The sequence below is a fragment of the Myxocyprinus asiaticus genome, chromosome 28 (genome assembly GCF_019703515.2).
Source record: "Myxocyprinus asiaticus isolate MX2 ecotype Aquarium Trade chromosome 28, UBuf_Myxa_2, whole genome shotgun sequence".
In the NCBI taxonomy this organism is placed as follows: Eukaryota; Metazoa; Chordata; class Actinopteri; order Cypriniformes; family Catostomidae; genus Myxocyprinus; species Myxocyprinus asiaticus.
This window is the reverse complement of record NC_059371.1, coordinates 40,373,945-40,398,922: the sequence shown is the minus strand read 5'-3', so window position 1 is coordinate 40,398,922 and position 24,978 is coordinate 40,373,945. Positions and strand designations below refer to the sequence as shown.

The following is a 24,978-nucleotide window of genomic DNA, read 5'->3' as shown; positions in this document are numbered from 1 at the left end:
CTTAAATGAACATTGTTATTCTCTTAGATGATGCTGCTCTACTGGGAGAAATTTCATCCCCACGTAGCACACATCTCCGAGATGTCTGTTCTACATTTGTTCATCTGGAAAGCATCGCAATCCAAGGTGATTTTCAAACTGGGCATGTTTGCAGATGTCCGAATCAGTGTGTGATTTTTCCCGGCACACTACAGCGTTAGTCTGGTTTCAGACTACTCGTGATTCTGTCGTACCCCAGTGCTTTTCTGTACCGTTATCACAAACATGCACATGATGGAGAACACAACGTGGGTCACTATATTTGTGCGTTTTTGATTAATTTGCCATTATTATTCGCACCAGATTGAACAAAACATGTGCCTCTGTGCATCACTTTATGTAATTCAGCATGTCCAGAAGGTGAATATATCTGATGCTCACAAACGATCTTTGAGGACACCGCTGGTTGCACGCTCATTCGCATACATATATAAAAGGCATCTAACCTCTTTTTTGTTACACAATGTTCCCCTGCCACTCATGGTGCACGTGTGTTTATATCCGCAAATACACACGTGCAAGTTATTTTACTTCCTGAACAATTGCAGACCTGAGTACAGGTTTCTTTTACACTGCGCTACAGTTCCATTGCAAACAAACTCAGATCACCTCCTACAGGCAATGTCAGGCTCGGTACCATGGTCCGCACCACGGTATGCAAAACAGCTTTCACATTACCAACTTCTCATGCGAAGCATGCTCTGTTTTGGATTAAACTGCCAGTGTGAAAGCCCCCCAATAAACATCTGCTAAACATCTTTAAAAGATCAGATTTACAAACATTCTAAATCATAAACACCTCAAATACATCTGCTTAATGTCTTACTGACATCCAAGAGGAAATATCTTAGACATATTGCAGATGAACAAACAACTACAAAATATGTCTTCCAGATGTAAACACACATATCAAATAGATGTCTAGGAGATGTACGTGTGATATCAGTTTCTTTGGGATTATCAGAATTTCCAACTAGTTACTTGATCTTGTTAGACCTGAAGATGATTTTAGCTCACTTTGATTACTTGGGCAATCATTTTTTACATGTTTCCATAGAGCACTTCCTGCTCTGAAACTTTTACCACATGAAGAACAGTGGTATGGTTCCTCTCCAGTATGAATTCTCTCGTGATTTTTCAGGTTTTGTGACTTAGTGAAACTCTTTCCACAGTGTGAGCACTTGTATGGTTTTTCTCCAGTATGAATTCTCTCGTGTGTTTTCAGGTTTTGTGACTTAGTGAATCTCTTTTCACAGTGTGAGCACTTGTAAGGTTTCTCTCCAGTATGAATCCTCTCGTGTGTTTTCAGGTTTTGTGACTTAGTGAAACTCTTTCCACAGTGTGAGCACATGTAAGGTTTTTCTCCAGTATGAATTCTCTCGTGTGTTTTCAAGCTTTGTAACACAATGAAACTCTTTTCACAGTGTGAGCACTTGTAAGATTTCTCTCCTGTATGGATTCTCTCGTGTGTTTTCAAATGATTTGACTGATTGAAACTCTTTTCACAGTGTGAGCACTTGTAAGGTTTCTCTCCAGTATGAATTCTCTCATGATATTTCAGGTATTGTGACTGAGTAAAACGCTTTCCACAGTGTGAGCACTTGTAAGGTTTTTCTCCAGTATGGTTTCTCTCGTGTGTTTTCAGGCTATCTGAATGTGTGAAACTCTTCCCACAGTGTGAGCACTTGTAAGGTTTCTCTCCAGTATGGATTCTCTTGTGTCTTATCAAGGTTTGTGACAGAGTGAAACTCTTTCCACAGTGTGAGCACTTGTATGGTTTCTCTGCAGTATGAATTATTTCATGCCGTTTCAAGTTGCCAGCTGTAGTAAAGATCTTCCCACATTCAAAGCACATATGCGCCCCCACACCAGTATGTATTGTCTGGTGCTCTTTTAAACTGGACAGGTGTGCAAAACTCTTTCCACAAAAAGAACAACTGTAAGGCTTCTCATTTGTGTGCACTTTCAGATGTCGTTTTAGGTATGATGCCAAAACAAATGTTTTACCACATTTATCACATTCAAATGGTCTTTCTCCAGAATGAGAGCGGAGATGATCCTTGAAATAGTATACATATGCAAAACTCTTTCCACACTGATGGCAGGTGTAAGGCTTATCTCCAGTGTGAACTCTCATGTGTGTATTAAGCCAGCTTTTACATTTGAAACTCTTTCCACACTGGGAGCAGGTGAAAGTATTTTTGGCTGCTCTTCTTTGATTCTTTTCTGGTGAGAAATTCTTGTTAGTTTTTGAGCCAATCAAAGATTCTTCAATAGTTACTAAATCATGATGTTTCAGATCCTGAGGTTTCTCCTCCACTTCATTCAGCTCTTGACTTTCCTCTTTCACTTCAATCAGCTCTAAAATGAACACAGTAAATTGACAAATCAATTCAAGAGTGACAAATTTAAATCATCAAATTGAACACTAATTTATTGGCAGAACACAACAAATGTCCAGTATTTATTCTTGATTTTTGCTGTGCAAAAGTTTATATTTATACCATAAATTCTGGCTGATAACTATTTCATTTTTACAATCACATAGACTGAACGTGAACCACAATTACAGAAAGTCATACATGTCTGGAACAACATGAGGGTTGAGTACATCAGTGTTTCCTACAGGATTCTGTGTTGGCAGTGGGTGGATTCCTCAGCAGACTCCCTCCACAACTGTTTTTGTCCACTTTGTGAAAGGGTCTCAGCCCACTTCTCATCAATATATTTTTAGAACCCAGACAACTTGCATACTAATTTAATATAATGTTTTAATATATGAATATTGATTAGTAATTATTATTATCATCATACAATAGTAATATATTTATGTAGTAAATGTTTAACTTGTACAGGGAATTGAAATACAGTCCAGTAAAACCAAAGAGTTCTGAATCATCTAACTTTTATTCGGGAGGAAAACTGAAGGAAGAGCTTCAGAGTTTAACATCAAATGTGTTCTTCATTTTAACATTTCCTGTACACAAATACATGGTGGCATGGGGTTACTTAAGATTTGTATATTACCTTGTAGCAGACAATCATGTTTGAAATTACAAAGAAGTGAAATAAAAATCAATTTGGAACGCTGCTGCTACATATAACGCGCTCAGCGCACTTTTGCAAATGTAACTGAACTCGGAGCACATCTGTTACTCTGAGCACGAGATGGAATTAAAGGAATAGTTCACCAAAAACAAAAATTCTCTCATCATTTACTCACCATAATGCCATCCTAGATGTGTATGACTTTCTTTCCTCTGCAAAAAAAAAAAAAAAAAAAAAAAAAAAACACATAAAGCCAGCAAAAGAGTAATCCAAATGACTACAGCGGTATAATCAATGTCTTCTGAGGTGATCCAATTGGCTTTGGGTGAGAACTAAACAAAATGTAACTCCTTTTTCAGTGTACATCTTGCCATTGCAGTCTCTAGGCAGAATCATGATTTCAAGCTTGATTAATCCCTTTGCACAGCAAACGCAATTTTTTGCCACAATTTCTCTCCATGATTAACACTTTGAATGAAACAATGGATTTGCCCTTCTCACATGGAGTGAACATCTGTGCGCTGACAAATCGAGGATAATTTTTACGGTGTGTGTGTCTATTTTTTTATTTCTTCGACGGGCAATGAAATGCACTGACCAATTCAATTATATCTGGATCACCTGTCAGGAGCTGCTGTTGTTACCAAAACAAGTGCAACTGTTCTCTCTTTAAAAATAATGTTCCCTATCTGTCACTCACTCGATGTTGTGTCGATGTAGTGACACTAGGGGTCACTCTTGGGAGCCCAAGACACCTCTGGTCTTTCATTAAAGGCCAATGAAAATTGGCGAGTGGTATTTGCATACCACTCCCCCGGACATATGGGTATAAAAGGAGCTGGTATGCAACCATTCATTCAGGTTTTGTGCTAAGGAGCCGAACGGTCGATGTTTACTGAGCTGACTGTTCATTCACCTCTGCTGGATCTGACGGCGCATTTCAGCGGCTTCTCCCTCCTCTGCACTGGTGCACTGCAGAGAACACCCCTTGGCACTTCGGCAGAGTATATTTCTCTAAAAGAGCGGCACACACGGAACGTCTTTTTAAAGACGCATCTTTTTAAAGATGCCTTTCTGTTTGTGTGTTATTCCTGGTTGCGGTCGTTACCTCTCAATTTCTGATGGTCACAATCGCTGACTTTCGTGTCGGGGCGCAACCCACGCGGAAACAGCGTTCGTGGATGGATCATGTACTCACTGCAAGAACGTGACCATGGCAATGTTGCGGTCGCGGCTTGCTTTCGTAAGAAAGAAATACACCTCAGCCGGGTATCCCCACACGGACCTCCCATTCCCCAGCACACTCATCTGCCCAGATCGGGCTTCCGGATGAGTCCGCCGGCTTGTCTCACGGCAAGTTCAACCTCTTGTTCGGAGCCCGCGAAGCTGATGAGCTCTCGAGCGCAGCATCGGAGAGCGGGCTTGTCCAGTCGGATGCAGAAGCCTCAGCTGGGCTCCCCCCCTCGGGTACGGTTGCCCAGTCACAGGCTGATGAGGAAATGATGGATATGCTTTCCCGGGCAGCCACGAGCGTCGGGCTAGAGTGGAACCCTCCGCTCTCCCCTGAACCCTCGCGGCTCGATGATTGGTTCCTGGACTCGCAGCGCCGCTCAAAGCAGCCACGCCCCGCTCCAGTCCCTTTCTTCCCGGAAGTGCATGAGGAGCTGACATGATTGTGGGAGGCACCTTTTACTGCCCGGTCGCGATCTTTCAGCTCCCCCGCCCTCACTACCCTCGATGGTGGGGCGGCCAGGGGCTATTCGGCAATTCCCCCGGTGGATAAGGCGCTCACGGTGCACCTATGCTCGCAGAGCACCGCCACCTGGCGCGGACGCCCAAAGCTCCCGTCAAAGGCCTGTAGGTTTACGTCGTTCCTGACGGCCAAAGCCTACAGCGCCGCTGGACAAGCCCCCTCCGCCCTGCACGCCATGGCTCTCCTGCATGTCCACCAAGCCAAGGAGCTAAAGGAACTGCACGAGGGTAGTTCCGCCCCAGATTTGATGCAGAAGCTGCGCTCAGCGACTGACCCCGCTCTCCGGGTGACGAAGGTCACGGCGCGGTCTCTCGGGCAGGCGATGTCCACCTTAGTGGTCCAGGAGCGCCACCTTTGGTTCAACCTGGTCGAGATGGGTGAGGCCGACAAGGCACGGTTCCTTGCTGCCCCCATTTCCCAGTTGGCCTATTCCGCGACACCATCGAGGACTTTGCCCAGCAGTTCTCAACGGTGAAGCAGCAGATGGTGGCTATCCAGCACATCCTGCCCCGGCGCGGCTCAAGATCCCGCACCCCGCCTGCTCGTTGCCAAGGGAGTCCCCCTGCGGTGACTGCACCGGCTCCGCCACAGCCCACCCCTTCGGCCCGGCCCCGGCGTGGAGCCCACCTCAGGAAGCAGACGCCACCCGTCTCAAGGCCGGTCGCCAAGAACCCACGGAAGGCTTCGAAGCGACCTTGAGATGGGTGACCCAGGGATGACGAAACCCACCTTGGAGCTGGTAAGCAGACCACTCCATCCCCTGGAGGAGAATCATTTGTTGCCTTTTCATTTAATTTTGCTGCATGCCCAAGTGGCTGCAGTACCCAACAGTTCAGCAAAAGAGCGGTTTCCTCGTTCCCTGGGTCACATACCCGTGTGCACGGCCGTCATCACGATGAAGGGGTTTTACAGCCCCTACTTCATTGTACCGAAAAAAGGTGGTGGGTTGCGGCTAATCTTGGACCTGCGAGTACTGAACCGGGCTTTACACAGACTCCTGTTCAAGATGCTGACGCAAAAACGCATTCTGGCGAGCGTCAGGCATCAAGATTGGTTTGCGGCGGTAGACCTGAAGGACCCATACTTCCACGTCTCGATTCTATCTCGACACAGACCCTTCCTGTGGTTTGCATTCGAGGGTCGGGCGTATCAGTACAAGGTCCTCCCTTTCGGCCTGTCCTTGTCCCCTCACGTCTTCATGAAGATCGCAGAGGCAGCCCTTGCCCCGTTAAGGGAAGTGGGTATTCGCATTCTCACCTATCTCGACGATTGGCTAATCCTAGCTCACTCTCGGGATGTGTTGTGTGCACACAGGGACCTGGTGCTCTCGCACCTCAGCCGACTAGGGCTTCGGGTCAACTGGGAAAAGAGCAAGCTCCTCCCGGTTCAGAGCATCTCTTTTCTCGGTTTGGAGTTGGACTCAGTCTCATTGACGGCATGCCTCACGAACGAGCACGCACAGTCGGTGCTGGCCTGTTTGAAGGCGTTCAAACAGAAAACAGCGGTTCCACTGAAACTCTTTCAGAGGCTCCTGGGGCATATGGCATCCTCAACAGTGGCCACTCCGATCGGGTTGATGCATACGAGACCGCTTCAGCACTGGCTTCAGATTCGAGTCCCGAGATGGGCATGGCACCGCGGGACACATCGCGTGGCCATCACGCCGTTCTGTCACCGCCTCTTCAGCCCTTGGACTGACCTCACGTTTCTTTGGGCAGGCGTTCCCCTAGAGCAGGTCTCCAGGCGCATCGTGGTTACGACAGATGCCTCCAAAACGGGCTGGGGTGCTGTATGCAACGGGCACGCAGCCGCCGGCTTATGGAAAGGCCCACAGCAGGCACATCAACTGCCTCGAGTTTCTGGCAATTCTGCTCGCCCTGCGGAGGTACCGGCCGTTGATCCAGGGCAAGCACGTGTTAATTCGGACAGACAACATGGCAACGGTAGCATATGTCAACCGTCAAGGTAGTCTGCAGTCTCCTCCTCTGGAGTCAGCAGCACCTCAAGTCGCTGCGAGCCACTTACATCCCGGGCGACCTCAACACTGCAGCGGACGCGCTATCGCGGCAGGTTACCCTCAGTGGAGAGTGGAGACTCCACCCTCAGGTGGTCCAGCTGATCTGGAGTCGATTCGGACAGGCACAGGTAGACCTGTCCACCTCCCAAGAATCCTCCCACTGCCCGCTCTGGTACGCCCAGACCGAGGCACCTCTCGGTAGACGCGCTGGCACACAGCTGGCCCCCTGGACTTCCACGGTGTCTTCCCCTTGGGAGGGACACCCCCGTGACTAGACCTGGTGGCTCCAGTCAGTTAATTCCCTTTTTTTGGGGAGAGGAAAAAAAGGGGATAAGAGGCCACGACTGGGCTAGCCTGTCTCTATCTTTTGGGTAGTCGACTTGTCCCCAAAGGGCCGTTCAACACTCATAACAGTGTTGGGGGAGGTTACGTGTCGGCCTGGTGCACTGGCTACGAGGCACACAGTGGTCTGCCCGTCACACACCGCCAGTTCACGTAACACAGTTCAGCAAGTTGCGGCGTTACGTATTTGGGACCCCTAGTGTCACTACATCGACACAACGTCGAGTGAGTGACAGATAGGGAACATCCTGGTTATTTGTGTAACCTCCATTCCCTGATGGAGGGAACGAGACGTTGTGTCCCTCCTGCCACAAAGCTGAACTACCTGCTGAAATGGCCGGGACCTTGTCTCGGCTCCTTAGCACAAAACCTGAATGAATGGTTGCATACCAGCTCCTTTCATACCCGTATGTCCGAGGGAGTGGTATGCAAATACCACTCGCCAATTTTCATTGGCCTTTTATCAAAGACCAGAGGTGTCTCGGGCTCCCAAGAGTGACCCCTAGTGTCACTACATCGACACAACGTCTCATTCCCTCCATCAGGGAATGGAGGTTATGCAAGTAACCAGGACGTTTTACATGTTAACATGTTAAAAAAAAAAACCTCTCTGATCTTACGTGGATTGTCTTCATAACGTAATTTACATAACACAAGTATATACAGTATGTGTGGCAGTTGCATATACTCACTCTTGTGCAATTGATAACATGTTTTAACCGTTAAATTATCTTTTTACACTTGATTGTTTAAAATCACCCCTCAGACTGTGCAGACATGATAATACTGTCGTCTAGCAGGAACTGAACTGAAATTGTCTGTGAAAGTGTCTCTTGTGAAAGAATGTAGTATTTCTCATTGAGCAAATCAACAACAAACTTGTCATCGCTACAGCAGCTGGTAGAAAAATTAATTATTTCCCAAATCTGCTCGCTAGAGAACTAGTTTGCTTGTCTTTGGTTGCTTTGCAAACTTGTCAAGAGGTTCTTCTTCTCATCCGTCATAGGCTGAGGGCAGACCAGCTCAAAGGTGCGTTGAGCCACCTGCCATACCAGGGTAAAATTGCTTGTGGATTAGCGCCACTTATTGTAAGGGGGTGAATGTACAACTGCGAACATTTGTGTCGCTTTCTATGTTAAAGGTCGATTCGTCGGTGATTCGCCTTTCATAATGGTTTTACCTTTGGACTGCAAAATCCATTAAATTTCCTAGTGCTTGATGCATGTGCAGAGTGCTAGATAGTGCTAGAAGAGTGTAAGCTTGAAATCATGATCACCAAAGAGAGTTTTGGTCACCATTCATTTGCATTGTATGGAGCTACAGAGCTGAGATATTCTTCTAAAAATCTTTGTTTGTGTTCTGCTGAAAAAAGAAAGTCATACACCTCTGAGATGGCATGAGGGTGAGTAAATGATGAGAATTTTTATTTTTAGGTGAACTATTCCTTTAAGTAACCGGTCTGAAGACACTATTATAAGCCTAACACGTGCTCTTAAGCCCGGTACACACATGCAGCGACTTTATCGCTTGATGTTGCTTGTCTCTGTACTGTGAAGTCACCAGTGGGCGTTTCTACTGCTGTCGCTCAAGCGTTAATGGTGGACTGCACGTCTGGCCATATCTTTTGAAAATATGGTCACAGATGAGGCATTTTGCTAGTAAAACTATGATTTCATTATAATTTGACAAGGAATCAGTTTTCTTGGAGAGTGTTTTTATATGAACTGCAGCAGTGCTCAATGCATCATATCATAAATAAGATGAACAAACTATCAATGTACGAATCAAACTCACTCAGACTGCTGACAATTTCTTTTCCACGCATCATTTTTATTATGTCCATGTCCGAATCGTACAGAAATCACTGATATGAGCTCCACTGACAGAGTCTTCACTCCTATTGGTGTTGCTCCTGAAAGTCGCTCCTCATTGTATTAGGGCTGCAACTAACAATTATTTTGATAATCAATTAATCTAACGATTATTAGAATTTAAGTCTCTCTGCAAAGCATGCATCAAACTATGTCTTGTTTGAAAAATAATCCACAGTAAAATTAAGTGAACAAACACTGTCTTACTGATGCCATCCGGGACTTCATTAAAAATAAATGTCAGCCACTCTTTCCTAATGTTAGGATCAAATGCAAAGAGTCTGTTTTTCCACAACCTGGCACTGCACAACATTTTGTAAACTTTGCAGGCATCTCGAACCTGTTGTTGCTCCAATAATCCCTGTGTTTCTCCCTGCTCTCGTTTCATCACCGCTCTAACCGCAAACCTGTGGGAGGGCCAAAGAGGCGATGGTGAAGAAGCAGGCATTGACCTGTTTATACAGAGGCAGACTTATGCTGCTGTATTCATCTCTATTACGTTATAGAGACGAGGAAGTACAAATAAAGCCTTTTTTTGGACTAAATAATAAGTTGAGTTCTGAAATTTACAGTATGTTTTTATAGTACTATGACATCTTATATGTCAAAAGATCAAGGAAATTTTGATTTCTCAATGCATGACACCTTTAACTCATGAAAAAACAAACTCTCTTATTAATAAAGCTGTGTATTGCCAATTTTCTTCACGATAAGAAATGCACAGTGACACATATTATGATACAAGTCGCGAGCTATCACGTTATAATCTAGCTGCATTAAGCGTGCATGCTCAAGGGACGAGCGTCCCGTGACAGAGTGTGACTCAGCCGGTGCAGTTTCAATCTCTCCCCCTTAGATCGGGACATTTGCGCAACTCATAGAAGAGGTGCTGACCGCACAGTTAAATGCCAGTTTTGGAGTTTGCAGTTATTTGTATGATCTGCTTTCGTATTATTTGAACTATAATAAAGCTATAACTATAATTAAATATAACTGCATTAAAGCAGTAACGCCGGGGTGTTTCCTTTAAAGACACTCGACACTCAAATTTTACTTCAGCGAAGCGGCAGCTCCAGCTCCACAACAAGAGTGCTTCTGTATTTACTTATTTTGTATTTTTACATTATAATTCCCTCACATTTTGCGATCTACACCACCTGAAGCTGTTTGGAAAATTTAGAGTGGAACTGGTCTGTGAGCTGTGTAATTCTTCCTCTCCTCAGTAAGGCGCGAGCTGCAGTGCTGCTCTTGTGTGCAATCATTAGAGTTTAATGTGATCTCATGTTACGTGAAATGAGATCAAACAACTATTCAACAACGAAAATTTTTGTCGTAAATCGTTTCAGCCATAATTTGTATCAAGTTAAACTTTTCACAACTTTGTTGTGTCACTCTCCACGCCCACATCTAGTCGCTGTCGCTCGTGTCGCCGGAAGTTGCCAGCTCTCATTGATAATAAATTAGATGAGGTTGCTTTGTCGCTGCATGTGCGTAAACTGCTTTAGAATTAGAGGTAGACCACAATATCAGTTTTACAGATTAATCTGTTATCTGCAAAAATTTATGCCGATAGTTCGGGATAATTTTGTTTTTAATAGGGCTGGGAAATTGAACGTGATAATTTCTGCAATTAATGATTTTTATGTAATGCATAAAAAAAATTACGCAATTAATGCAGTATCCATGTGTTTTTTTTCCCCTGGGCCTTCACGCGATAAGAGTAGTTCCAGGCAGGCTACTCAGCCTTACAGGCTCCATATGGACAGGATTAGAGTGGGGGGTGGAGCTTAGGAATCTGCTGCCTTGCAGGAACAAACCCAGGTGTTTTCCCCACTTTCTGTGGCTAAAATGGGAATATATACTTTTTCAGGAGGTTATCAAGGGTGCACATCCCGGCACAGAAACTGATGGTGCGGAGCAGCGCATGCATTTTGAGTGACACATGTCCCAGGCACAATAAACACTGGAGCAGGTTTTCTGTACGGCAAATGGAGACTTCACCCGCAAGCAGGCATGCATTAACACACGGGCTGAAGCCCAGGGGCCCACAACTCCCAGAAGGACCCATTTCGTGGTGTTTGCCACACCAATCTCCCCCCATCAACATTCATGAGAGGAGCACATCTAAATGCATTCAGTGGGAGATGCTGTTGTAAACACGGAGACGGTGCTCAACAGTGAAACCCATCTGTGTTGCACAACCTGCAGCCCGGTATACTTGTAGAGACTGAACGGCAGCCAGAGAAAATAATAGTTTTGAGATTTTAAACTTCAGCTTTCAATATGTTTTATATCTGTACAATATGTATAGGGGACAATGGTAATCAGGACTTGGATTCAGAATTAATAATGCTAAATTTTATTTTAACATGGTTGGCCGTGATTGGATGATGCTGACCATTACTTTGAATCAGAATTAATTATACTAATTCCTGATTTGTTAAATGCTTCAGCACTGGCTATCGCTCATGTGTTTGACAGTGCAAAGATCTTTTATGTGTTATTTTAACGTTATATTACATTGTAACATAACAATCAAATCAAGTCAAACTATTTTTACTTGTGCTTTTCCCAGTACACATTGTTCCAAAGCAGCTTTACAGAAGATCAGCTGTAATGGCTGTAATGTCTCAAAACATGAATAACCAACACTCCTGAAAACCTAAACAATTTGATAAAAAAAAAAAAAAAACTTATAGCTTGGTATTATTTAAAATCTCACAACTTTGTCCCAAAATCCCCATATAAGGACATCAATTTTTAAGAAAACTATTTGCTCTAGAAATCAAAAAGGTCACACTCAGGTCTCAGGAGATTAAAGCGAGTATTGCATGCAGAATAATTATTTATTTATACAGCAGCCCTTTGTGGTTTAATAATTGTGAAAGGTCACATTGCAATTTTGGTTTGTGTAGCCCCTGTACTGACCCTGTCCTTTTATTGGTCACCCTCAGAACCAGCTTGCTCAACAGCTTGTAGCTCGTACTCTGTCTTTGCAGGGGGAGGGGTCAGTTGTAGACAAGAGTTGCCAGCAAAGTCTGGATTTATGATTGTTCTAGAAATCCAACACACAACAAACTAGAATAATAAAGTGTGCTTTTTTTAATTATTTGATGACATCCAGACTTTTTGTTAAGTCTGACGGCAAGCACACACCAGCACTTCTTTGTTTTGTTTTTTCGCTGTGTCGATGTAGATCCAGATGCATCGCAGTGCAGGAAACACTGGAGTACATGTACATTTTCTAAAGACATTTGAGCACTAAAAAAAAATTTATGTGACATTTGAGTCATAAAAATTTAAATCATCAATGGAAGAAACATACCTGAATAAATAAAATCATCATCATCTTCATCAATCTGTTGTTGCTCTGTTGTGTTTTCTTTTTTTATCTCCTCCTGCTTCACTTCAATCTTCACTGGTTTCTGCAGCATCTGCTGTTCATCATCATCTTCATCACTCAGTTGTTCCTCCACTGTGATTTCTTCTTTTATCTCCTCCTGCTTCACTTCAATCTTCACTGGTGTCTGCAGCATCTGCTGTTCTCCAGCGTTACAGACAGAAGTCAGAGACTCTGTGGAGGTTTGATCACCCTGATTACTGTCACACACACTCTCCTGAGCATCAGTAGAATAGAGTAAAGTGAGCTGTGAGTCCTGTGTGTCTCTGGATCTCTGTTCAGAGAGTTTGTCCAGCAGCCGCTGTGGTGTGGACTGATCTCTGCCGCTCCACACTGAATCCTGACATTCTGTGGAGGTCCCATCAGTCACACACACTGAAGATTGACAGGAAACCTTTTCCAGCTCCTGACAAACACAACACAATCACATCTGTACCGTTCATCATCACAGAGTCACAGTCATATCAAATCATTCCAAAGCTTACAATCTCAACTTTAACAAACTAAAAATAGATGATTTTAAGATTTCAGCCAATGTAAGTTCATTAAAATCTAACAAGACTCTGCTCTGGAAAAGATAAATAAAAATAGTGATTCAGGTAAAGGATCAGGGTTCGAAAATTAACACCCGTCAAGTGCCAAATGCGGGTACATTTTCAGTTTGGCTGGTGAATTTCAATGCGTCACAGGCCACTCTGGCAGGTGGGTTTTGGTTTCTGTCAGTTTGGTAGCTTGTACAATCAATTTAAACACTCTCTAGTTTTGTCCTCAAGGGGGATCTGTAGGCCTACAGTTCAGTCAGTAACACAGGTGTTTACACAGAATGGCTCATATTAGATTGTAGTCCTGCTGCTCATCAATAGTCTCAAACGCTGTGTGTCCACTGGTGCATGGACTGTAATCACGCATATTTAAGATGACATCATTGCTCGTACACTGAAAGCTGATAGTAGAAACTACACACTGATATTACAAACTCACCCTAAAGAGGCAGTTGTCTGCTGTGGTGAGTGGGGCTGGGCGGATTTCATCTGCGCCAGCGGACACGTACCGTTAGCAGTACATCTCGGTGCAATGTACAAGAACGTTCATGCCATTGAGATGAAAGACCACTCTTGGATTTCCAGTGGATGTGCAAGTTTTAATTACTGACAACCACACATACAAATTCTTTGGTAATGATTGCATTATAATAAAAACCGAATGATTTTCATGAAGTAAGGTTGTTATTAACATTTCTTAAACATGCATTATTCTGGTGATGCGGACAGAAAACCGGAATAAAATACTCAGTGTTTCCTGTATTACTATTAAGGGCCACAGCATCACTGCTACTGAATCTACAGCGCGAGACATAACAAGCGACAATAGCTGGGTTTCCATCTACACGTTTAGCATTTTGAAGCGGATTTAAAAAAAATTGACTAAGGAAAATACGATTCGTTGTCTTGATGTCGATCCAATATCTTGATCTATTCATCGCATCTTCTTGAGGGAACCGCCTTGTCATGACGGATGGAGCAGCTGAATGACCTTCTTTAGAGGAAAGTTTTATTTGCAGGATTGGAGCAACTGTACCTTGTTTTATTTTATTTTTTGGATTTATTTCCCTTTTTCACCCAATTTGGAATGCCCAATTCCCAGTGCGCTTTTAAGTCCTCGTGGTCGCGTAGTGATTCGCCTCAATCCGGGTGGTGGAGGATGAATCCCAGTTGCCTCCGCGTCTGAGACCATCAACCCGCGCATCTTATCACGTGGCTTGCTGAGCGCATTGCCACGGAGACATAGCGAGTGTGGAGGCTTCACGCCATCCACGCTCACCTCACAACGTGCCCCACCGAGAACGAACCACATTATAGCGACCATGAGGAGGTTACCCCGTGTGACTCTACCCTCCCTAGCACCCGGGCAAATTTGGTTGCTTAGGAGACCTGGCTGGAGTCACTCAGCACACCCGGGATTCGAACTAGCGAACTCCAGGGGTGGTAGCCAGCGTCTTTTACCACTGAGCTACCCAGGCCCCCTTGTACCTTGTTGTATTAAATGCTGCCAGGTGATGCTGTAGAATAAGTGTAATATCTGATATAAAGAGGGCCGAAATCGGCTGCGATGCCCATACGCCACCACCCTCCGCATACCTGGGATCACCCGCTCTCAAAACCGTTCTGACGGATTGTGTGGACCCACTGTGGGTTAAACATTTCCAGATGTCAAGGGCTTTGTTCAAAGAATTGTGTGCCAAGGTCGGACCTGTCATTGGGCCAGTCACATCAAGCTATCGCACACTCATAACACGTGCACAAATGGTCAAAACATGTCATCGTTTTGCGAATAAACGGTTTCCATCACCCTAATGTGCATTTTAACTAATGCAAAACTCTAGAAAATCCACCTCTTCCTATTGCATTAAATTTAAAGTGAATTTTGATTGTTTATTCGCATATCAAGCGTTTCCATTCAGGATTTCTATGCGCAATTTCAAAATTCTCATAAAAATTGTTGGATGGAAACCCAACTACTGTAATGTTAATTGTAATGTGATTCTCAAAGAAATGATTCTTTTGAGCCACTTCTTTTAAGTGAATCAAGAACACTTATGAATCCGTTGGAGCTGACTGAATTAACTGACTCACTCCAAGTAAACCAATAATTGCCACTGTGTTGTGTGTCCTTTAGGCTCACGAGTTACTTAATTTAGTTTTGTTGTAATAACTGAATAATCTGAAAAGACTATCTGACAATTAAATATTTCATAAATAATGAAACAATACAATTCTTTAAAAATGCAGTTCACTTTTAAACATGCAATACATTTATTTGTCTCATAAGTCTGTAAAATGCACTTGTAAAATGCAATACAAATACATTGTTTATTTGTCTTATATGGCTGGAAAGAAATCTGACTGGCTTGGCTAGTGGACAAAAAAAGTTGATTTCGGACCCTGTAAAGGATGATATGAATGTTTAACCTGTAAACTGTCTCTCTCCATCAGTTTTGTCTTCATCACCTCTTTCTTCAACTCTCTCCTGATGAAAATCTGAACATAAACAAAACAAGACAGAAAAACCCTTTTTCAGGTATGAGTTATGAGACAAATATAAATGTGTGCTTTGTGTTTGGTTTTATTGTATTTAAAGCAGGAATATTGTTGGATATTAGCATATAACATGCTTTATTGAACATCATTGAACTTCTTTAAAATATCTGCTTCTTGATTTAACGAGCTCATATATCAGATATTAAACATGATATTCTCAGATTTCTGCTTGTTTCTCCTGAATCTGAATATTTTAAAGCGTCTGTCACAAAACCGCCACATAAGACGATAATAAGATTATTTTACGAACAGAACAAAGACAGAAAAATACAAACATATGAAAACTAATATAAACTCACAAATTAAGTTAAACACACTGAACATGTACCGACTGAGAGCTCAAATTCTTCTTTCTTCTTCTTGTTTAATGGCGGTTTCCAAAACAAATAATGGCGCTTTTCTGCCTCATACTGGACTGGAGTGTGAATGTGTAATATTCATCAATTCTGGTGATTTTGGGCAAGTATCCACAGTTTTCCTGAGCAACCACTTAGACGGAGAACAACAACCATTTAAGTGTAATTGGAAGTAAAAATTAATTTCAGGCTCAACTTGTGCAGTTGTTGGGTGTCATAACTCCAAGTAGTTAATGAAATCAACATAACAAACCTCGGACCATCACTTCATGACATCTACATACTCAGATGAAGCACAGTCAAAAAATGGTCATCTCGACTCTGTAAAGTATCGGCACTTTAAAGCCACGTTTTTGAAAATGTTTACAAATGTAATATTTTAAACATCACATTGCCCGCTAAGAATATGCGCCGATGCCAGCGAAAACACTGGAGACCGGAAATTGAAAACCGTCGAATCGTGGAACACTTCCGCGTGTAGGAAAAAGGTGGATAAATCTGCAGGTTTGCCAAGTGTATTGTAAATTAAACCAGCTGCAACTACAGTCACAATCTGGTTCTATACACATGTGACCTCCCTTCATCTCCATAAAATCTTTTAATCATTATAATGAGCTTTTTAATATAATTTTTAACCCGTCTTACTTTTTGAAACTGGCTAATGCTTGTTATTTTACTGTAAATTCGCTTGATATGTTATAAAATAAAAATTAATAAAATAATTATACACTGTGGCATTTTATTTATTTAATAACTGAACATGCACTGTGCATTTGTTTACAGGTTTTTACAGGCAAAATCACGTATGAGGATTTCTGATTAGATGCAGGTAATGTTTATTAGCATCAGCCTTTGTGCGACTGCAGCGGCTCCTTTGCCTTGGATAGATGACGCTGAAGTGCGTTCCGAATGACTGATATTTAAGAGCCCTACACCCTTCAACCAAGGGCGTAGTCAGGAAATTACTTTTGGGTGGGCCTCAACAAAAATTTGGCCCATCCATTTTCGCCAAAATTATTATTTTATTTTTTTACCAGATTTTCCTTAACACCAAAAAGGCGGCACATTCAAACCGTTTTTTTCACACTTTCAGAAATCAGAATTTATGCATTTTTTTAAAACTATTTAATAAATATATATTTGAAGTCAAAGAGTAATCTGTAATATTCTGGGTGGGCCTGAATCTAATTTGGGTGGGCCCAGGCCCACCATGACCCACCCTTAGCTACGCCACTGTCTTCAACCCTCCGAAGCTCTCACTCTGGAGGGTAAACCCTTTGAAGGGATCAGGGCACAGTGATGAGCCCTTCGGGAACGCATGTTGGCAGATTCACTCGTGAAGTGTCTTCAATGAGCCACCATCCTGCAGAGTTAATCTCCAACCTGCTCCAACACACCTGCCTGGAAGTTGGACGGTTGCCCTCCTGGAAGAGGATTGGACACCCCTGATACACACCATTTGCAAAAAACTTTTTTACATTTATTTCTGATTCGTTAGGCTGTTCTGTTAAAATCTCAGTTTAGCAATAGGCTGCTGAGGGCAGTAAATGTAATAAGAATTTTTATTTTCCCCCCAAAATTTCTTCCTCAAAAGTAGTGGTCAACTGACATGGGTTGATGCTGATATCTTAAAAAGCTGGGTGGCCAATGACCGATAGCCTATTAAAGCTGATATATCACGCAATTTAAAGATAGTAAATAACACTTGCACAACATTGCTACATTGAAATTGATATTTATCCGACATAATATTTACTAAAATAACTTTAAATAAATCATTTGAAAATTAATCATCTTGAAAAAACTTTTAACTTGATAAAAAATACATCTGTAAAAAAACAGATTTATACTTTAATTAGCAACTTTCTTGATTCTGTAATTCTCTTATAGTATTTTTTCACAAATAAAGAAATTGTTAAAACATGAATAATAAAAAAATAAAAAAAACACTAACCAACAGTGCACTCAGTAATCTTGTAAGACTTTGCACACTGGGAATCACATTTTCTCAAATAAAGACCAGGTAACGCTAATATTACCTACAGTACACAGTGAATATGATATGACGCCATTGTTTGACAGTAGTGTAATCTAGTGTCAAATCCTATCTTTTTAAGGATTTTGCATATGCTCACATAAAATAAGTGATGACACGTATGACCGCCAGAACAATGAGTAGTTTATTGACTCGGAACTTTCAATCTAATAGCGCGCTGCTGCAGCACCGTTGAGTGAATTGTGTGTGTTTTTTTATTTATTATTTTAAAAAGTGTAAAGAGATTCTCTGTAAATGCATAGATTACAGAATACATGCTGTAAAATGTAATTTGTAACATATTCCGTTAGATTACTCAAGGTCAGTAATGTATTCTAAATACTTTGGATTACTTCTTCAGCACTGGTAGATTTTTTCACTTGTTTTGACTATAAAAACTCTGTCAGTACAGTAAGACAAAATACACATGTTAAAAATATATTCTCTGAAAAACCGAAATATCTTATGCAGTGTTGTTTCTAAAACAAGATAAATCAAATTGATCTTAAGGATTTTTAGATATTTTTACAGGAAAACAATACAAAAAGTATTATCAAGAATAAGATTTTTGCCCTAATATCAAAGGTCTTACTAGAAAAAAGAAATTATGATCCAACATGAATTTTCTTGATAAAAAAATATGATCGTGTCTGGTAACATATGCATGTAAAATGGTTAGAAATAGCATTTTATCTTAGTGTAAAGCTGACAATTTACACAAGGTTTATTTCTATTTCTTCTGCTCCAAACTAACTTCAAACTTACTTCTCTGTCTGCTCGTATGAATGTAACACATCATAAGAAAGTGTTTCACCGCTGTTCAGATGCACTTTGAATCACATCATTTATATGTATAAATGTTTTCCATCTGAAAGGACTAAATATTAAATGAAACTAATGACAATAAAATGCAAAGTAATCTCTTCAGTAATCAAAATACTTTTTGAATGTAACTGTATTCTAATTACCAATGATTTAAATTGTAACTGAATTGGAATACAGTTACTTATATATTGTATTTTAAATGCGTAATCCCGTAACATATTCCATTACTCCCCAACCCTGAGAGTGAATGACATTGTAAAGACACACTGTTTGATGCGCAGAATTGTGGTTCTAGAGAATTTTATTTTATTGCACGCATGATGAGTACAAGGTAATAAAAACATTCAGGGCTTTTCTTAAAACATTCGGGGCTTAAGCCCAGTATTTTCACAATGAATGCATACAGTCTTCGTTTGTTAAGTCTGTTTGGAGTCTCACTTTTGCTCACCCAGCCTCAGAATTTCCACAATGTATGCATGCAATCATCATTTGAAGTCCGTTTGTGATTAAAGCACTGAATCCAGCAGAAATGTCAGCATTATCTTCATATGTTGAAGAGCTAATAACAGCCATCACTGCTTTCAGCTCACAGTGATTGGCTGCCGCCAGGCATTTTCCACTTCTCATTTGCATTAAGCTGAGGAATTCCCAACTTTTTGACGCTCTCGGCTTCTCCCCACGCTTGATATGCTTCACTGTCAATCCCACAATCCATCTCGCAAACGTGGCACCCGAATTTCATAGGAAAGAATTGAAAAAGCTTGTCACCTTCACTTACACTCCCTCGTGGAAACGTAGGGTGAAGCACAGAAACCTGTTTTGATCACCAACATTAATGCTGAAGTAACTCGAGGAAGAAATCCTAAACTTGCAGTGAGAATAAGTTCATTTGCATAAAATGCCTTAAAAACAAAACAAAAAACTAAACTCATGGGTTCACTTAAACATGTAAATTATATTGTTGTATCACTACCTTTGCATTTAATCTTACGTGAGTTCTCTTATATCTCTAATATAATATACACTCATTGAGCACTTTATTAGGAACACTATATTAATTCTGGATAGGGCCTCCCTTTCCTCTCAAAACAGTCAATTCTTTGAGGCATGGATTCCACAAGATGTTGGAATCATTCCCTTGAGATTCTGGTCAATGTTGACATGATCACACAATTTCTGCAGATTTGTCAGCTACACATTCATGCTGGAAATCTCCCATTCAACCACATCACAAAGGTGTACTGGATTCAGATCCGGTGACTGGGAAGGCCACTGAAGAAAAGTGAACTCATTGTCATGTTCATGAAACAGTGAGATTACTTTTGCTTTGTGACACGGTGCATTATCATGCTGGAAAAAGCCATTAGAAAATGGGTAAATTGTGGCCATGAAGGGACGCCCATAGTCATCAACAATACTCAAATAGGCTGTGGCATACAAGGGATGATTGATTGGGCCCAAAGTGTGCCAAGAAAACATTCCCAACACCATTAAACCACCACCACAAGCCTGAACTGTTGACACAAGGCAGGTTGGGTCCAAGGATTCATGCTGTTAACACCAAATTCAGACCCTACCATCTGTGTGCCTCAGGAGAAATCGAGATTCATCAGACCATGCTATGTATTTCCAGTCTTCAACTGTCCAGTTTTGGTGAGCCTGTGCCCACTGCAGCCTCAGTTTTCTGTTCTTGGCTGACAGAATTGGAAGCCGACAGGGTTTTCTGCTGTTGTAGCCCATCCGCCTCAAGGTCCATTCTGAATAAACTCTAGAGACTGTTGTGCGTGAAAATCTCAGGAGGTCAGCAGTTACAGAAATACTAAAACCAGCCTGTCTAGCACCAACAATCATGACATTTTTCCCCATCCTGATGGTTGATGTGAACATTAACCTCCAGATTTGTGACATATTACGGTTACGGTCCTCTTGACAGCAAAGTTTCCATCCATTGCACCCTACAGAAATGGTTGTTTTGAAGGGCCCTTCAAAGTAGCTAATTATGAGCCCTTCGGTTTAGAATGACCCTTCAACATGGCAGCCACAATCAAGTGTCATAGCAAAGGGTCTGAATACTTGTGTCAATGTGATATTTCAGTTTTTTCTTTTTAATACATTTGCAAAGTTATCAAAAATCTGGTTTTTGCTTTGTCATTACGGGGTATAGAGAGTAGATTAATGTGACAAAAATTATAATTTAATGCATTTTAGCATAAGGTTGCAACATAACAAAATGTAAAAAAAGAGGTCTGAATACTTTCTGAATGCACTGTAGCTGATTACATCTGATTATAGCTGATTACATCATAATGTTCCATAGGCAAAATTTATGTATATATAAATAAGCAAAGTTTATTAAAAAAATCATCAGTTTAAATGCATCGGCATGAATGTGCTCACGGTGAACATTCACGTCGCTTTCTATGGAAAACGGCCATTTGTCAGCCATTTGCCTCTCATTATCATGTCACCTTTGGTGTGCAAATGCCTTTGCTCCACAGCTTTTTCAGAAGTGCCTAAAGGGGCTTTTCCACTGCATGGTACGGCCCGACTCTGCCCGCTTTTTGGGGGTTTTCCACTGAGGATAGTACCTGGTACTTTTTTTTTAGTACAACCTCGGTTGAGGTTCCAAGTGAGCCAAGCCGATATTAAATGTGATGTTAAAACCTTGCAGATCACTGATTGGTCAGAGAGAATAGTCAATACCAGCGTCACTGGATTTGCGACACGGGACATCAACCAGCTAGTTTTAAAGTTAGCAACAGTGATAGCAATATCATTTGTTCCCGCGACTTTCGAATTGTAAAAAGAAATGGCTGTGCGCAAAACCACGCCGTGGTCAATAAACGAGGTGCAGACGTTCCTCTCATTAGTAGCTGAGAAGAGGATCCAACGAGAGCTGGATGGGGAAGTGTCTCAGCTGTTGGCCGCACACGGCTACCACCGGACTTACCAACAGTGTAGGGAAAAGTAAAAAAAAAAAAAAACTTAAGTGACTACAGAACCATCAAGGACCACAACAGCCGGAGTGGTTCAAACAGAAGAAATTGGAAGTGGTTCGACCAAATGGATGCTATCTATGGCAATAGACCGGTGAGCAATGGGAGAGAGAGTGCCCTGGACTCGGCCACGACGTTGTTGGAGTCCACGATGGAGGATGGTACGTTTTGTTACGTTAACTCTATATTCTGCTTGAAAGCTTCACTTTATTTAGTTGACCAGCTACTGGAAAGCTTGCTTCTAAAACAACCAGGCCAATTTAACTGTTACACTTGTGTAAAATCACCATGCAACAACTGCTTTAAGCAGCACAATGAGCTAGTAGCTAACAGCTAGCGGTCGTGCTACTGTTTATGGTCAGCAATGTTCTTGAGTTGTTGTTGCTAGTTTGTTTTGTGTCGCAATAATCCGTGAAATACAAGTAAATTGTACAAACTTTGTTTCAGTTTCAGATGTGTCTGTGTCGCGTTTAAGATGATGTCACGGCAGTAGAGGTGGCGCAACTATGACGATCGGCCTATAATCCCACCCATGTTGAGGTGGCACTAAACTGCAGTGGAAAAGCAAGCTCAGAAAAGCAAAGCGGGCAGAGTCGAGTCGAACCGTAACGTGCAGTGGAAAAGTGCCATAAAACTTCTAGATGTCATGTACTTTACATACACACACAAACATGTTTTCTCGAATAATACAAAGGCGTTACATAAATGTCCTTTGTTAATCTCGAAGATGATGTTGCTCTATTTGGAGAAATTCTATCTTTAGTTGTATCTGAATTTCCAGCTATTTACTTGATATTGTTAGACCTGAAGATGATTTTTGCTCACTGTAACTACTTGGGCAATTCTTTTTTACATGTTTCTATAGAGTACTTGCTTCGCTGCAACTTTTTTCACATGAAGAGCAGTCCAATGGTTTCTCTTTAGTATGGATTATCTCATGTATTTTCAAGCTTACTGACTGAGTGAAAGTCTTTCCACAGTGTGAGCACTTGTAAGGTTTTTCTCCAGTATGGATTCTATCATGTATTTTCAAGCTTACTGACTGAGTGAAACTTTTTCCACAGTGTGAGCATTTGTAAGGTTTTTCTCCACTATGAATTCTCTCGTGTGTTTTCAAGCTTTGTGACTGAGTGAAACTCCTTCCACAGTGTGAGCACTTGTAAGGTTTTTCTCCACTATGGATTCTCTCGTGTGTTTTCAGGTGATGTGACCGAGTGAAACTCTTTTCACAGTGTGAGCACTTGTAACGTTTTTCTCCACTATGGATTCTCTTGTGTGTTTTCAGGTGTTCTGACCAAGTGAAGCTCATTTCACAATGTGAGCACTTGTAAGGTCTCTCTCCAGTATGTATCTTCTGGTGCTCTTTAAAATAGGACAGGCATGCAAAACTCTCTCCACAAAAAGCACACTTGTAAAGCTTCTCATTTATGTGAGTTTTCATGTGATGTTTTAGGCCTGAATCCAAAACAAATGCTTTACCACACTTATCACATTCAAATGGTCTTTCTCCAGAGTGAAAGTGGAGATGTTTTTTAAGAGTGGTTGCATCTGTGAAACATTTCCCACATTGATGGCATGAATAAGGTCTCTCTCCTGTGTGAATTCTCATGTGTACATCAAGGTTTCCTTTAATAGTGAAACTTTTTCCACACTGATGACACGTATAAGGCCGCTCTCCTGTATGAACTCTCATGTGTCTATTAAGCTGGCTTTTAAATGTGAAACGTTTTCCACACTGAGAGCAGGTTAAAATATTTTTGGCTGCTTTTCTTTGATGTTTTTTTGGTGAGAAACGCTTGTTAGTCTTTAAACCACTCAAAGATTTTTCTCCAGTTGTGAAATCATGATGTTTCTTATACTGAAGATTCTCCTCCACTTCATTCAGTTCTTGACTTTCTTCTTTCACTTCCATCAGCTCTACAATGAACACAGTAAATAGACAAATAAAATCAAGAGGAAAAAATGTAAGAAGTAACCAAACTGAACCCTATTTTAATAGCAGAACACAACAAATGTCCAGTATTTATGTGATTTTTTCTGTGCAAAAGATTTATTTATACCAGGGTTTCTCAAACTTAAGTCAGGCCCCCTCAGAGAGCCTCTACATTGAATGGCACCCCACCTCCCAAATAAAATTAGATTATTTTATCTAATATTTTTATGAGGCACCCGAGCCCACAAACTAATATTAGATTTTTTTATCTCATATTTTGTAATGTTTTTTTTTTTTTTTACATTTGTTATTTGTAATATATATATATATATTGTGTATATATATATATATATATATATATATATATATATATAAATAAATTTTCCTTGGGTCATGAATACGAATAGTTCACCTATAGTTCAAAATATAACCTACACTTATGTGCCGACTCTAATCTCAGGAATTCTCTTTGCCACTCAGAGTGTTAAAAGACTGATTTATAGATCAAAGGGTCATGGGTTCAAATCCCACGTGGACCAGTGCTAGAGCTGATGTTATATTATACTTGAGGTCTTTGTATTATCTTTACTGAATAGCTGGAGGACTCATCACAGCTGCAGGTATACTTCTTGTTCTTCTTTGTCTTAGTGTTGTTCTTCTGATATAGATGGGTGTGATATATTTTGAAAGGATCGAGAAGTTTGGAGACATCACCTGTAGTTCAAAAGAACATGGTCTGTTTAGCAAGATTATCATGCTACATGCTACGATAGTTTAGCATGATAATCAGTTAACATGCTAATTGTAGGGTTTTCTGTCTCATAAGGCTATTTGATCACAATGCTATCCGTTGGCAAAATTAGCTTAGCATGCTAATTAGCTAGCATGCTAACAAACCCATTTGTTTGCTCGCTCTAAACTTGTCAAGTCTTTTTGTTATTATTTAGGTATTTCAACTGAGTGGCCAAGTGGTAAAAGGCATGGAGTGGTAGTGGCCTAAAGCAGAGGTCCCCTACCCCCAGGTTGCGACCCAGAACCGGGTCATGGAAGAGTTGCTACCGGGTCACGAGAACGTTCTGGGAAAAATTTCTGTGCAGCAATAATATATGCCCTTTATGAGGCACTATCCAAATTTACACAAAAAGCGCGATTTAAAAAAAACATCACTTCCACTCTATAGATGAAGTTACTGTTTACAAATAAACGCTCCGCCCTGCCCTTTCCTGGTTCTTTTGTTGCCCAGAAAAGAGCTGGGGTCTATGGGT

General features: G+C 41.4%; 2 protein-coding genes across 2 annotated transcripts in view; both read right to left on the bottom strand.

Moving 5' to 3' along the window:
* The window catches only part of LOC127418773 (gastrula zinc finger protein XlCGF26.1-like), a 129,749-nt gene extending 113,817 nt beyond the window's left edge, over window positions 1-15,932 (bottom strand). The window contains exon 1 of the mRNA XM_051659586.1: window positions 15,897-15,932. The gene's annotated coding sequence lies outside the window, so the exon portion shown is untranslated. The remainder of the gene's footprint in view (window positions 1-15,896) is intronic.
* The window catches only part of LOC127418537 (zinc finger protein 91-like), a 275,803-nt gene that overhangs the window by 57,643 nt on the left and 193,182 nt on the right, over window positions 1-24,978 (bottom strand). The window contains exons 3-4 of the mRNA XM_051659117.1: window positions 12,396-12,876; window positions 1,021-2,400 (exon numbers count right to left, since the gene is read on the bottom strand). Coding sequence (XP_051515077.1) covers window positions 1,021-2,400; window positions 12,396-12,876 — 1,861 coding nt within the window. The remainder of the gene's footprint in view (window positions 1-1,020; window positions 2,401-12,395; window positions 12,877-24,978) is intronic.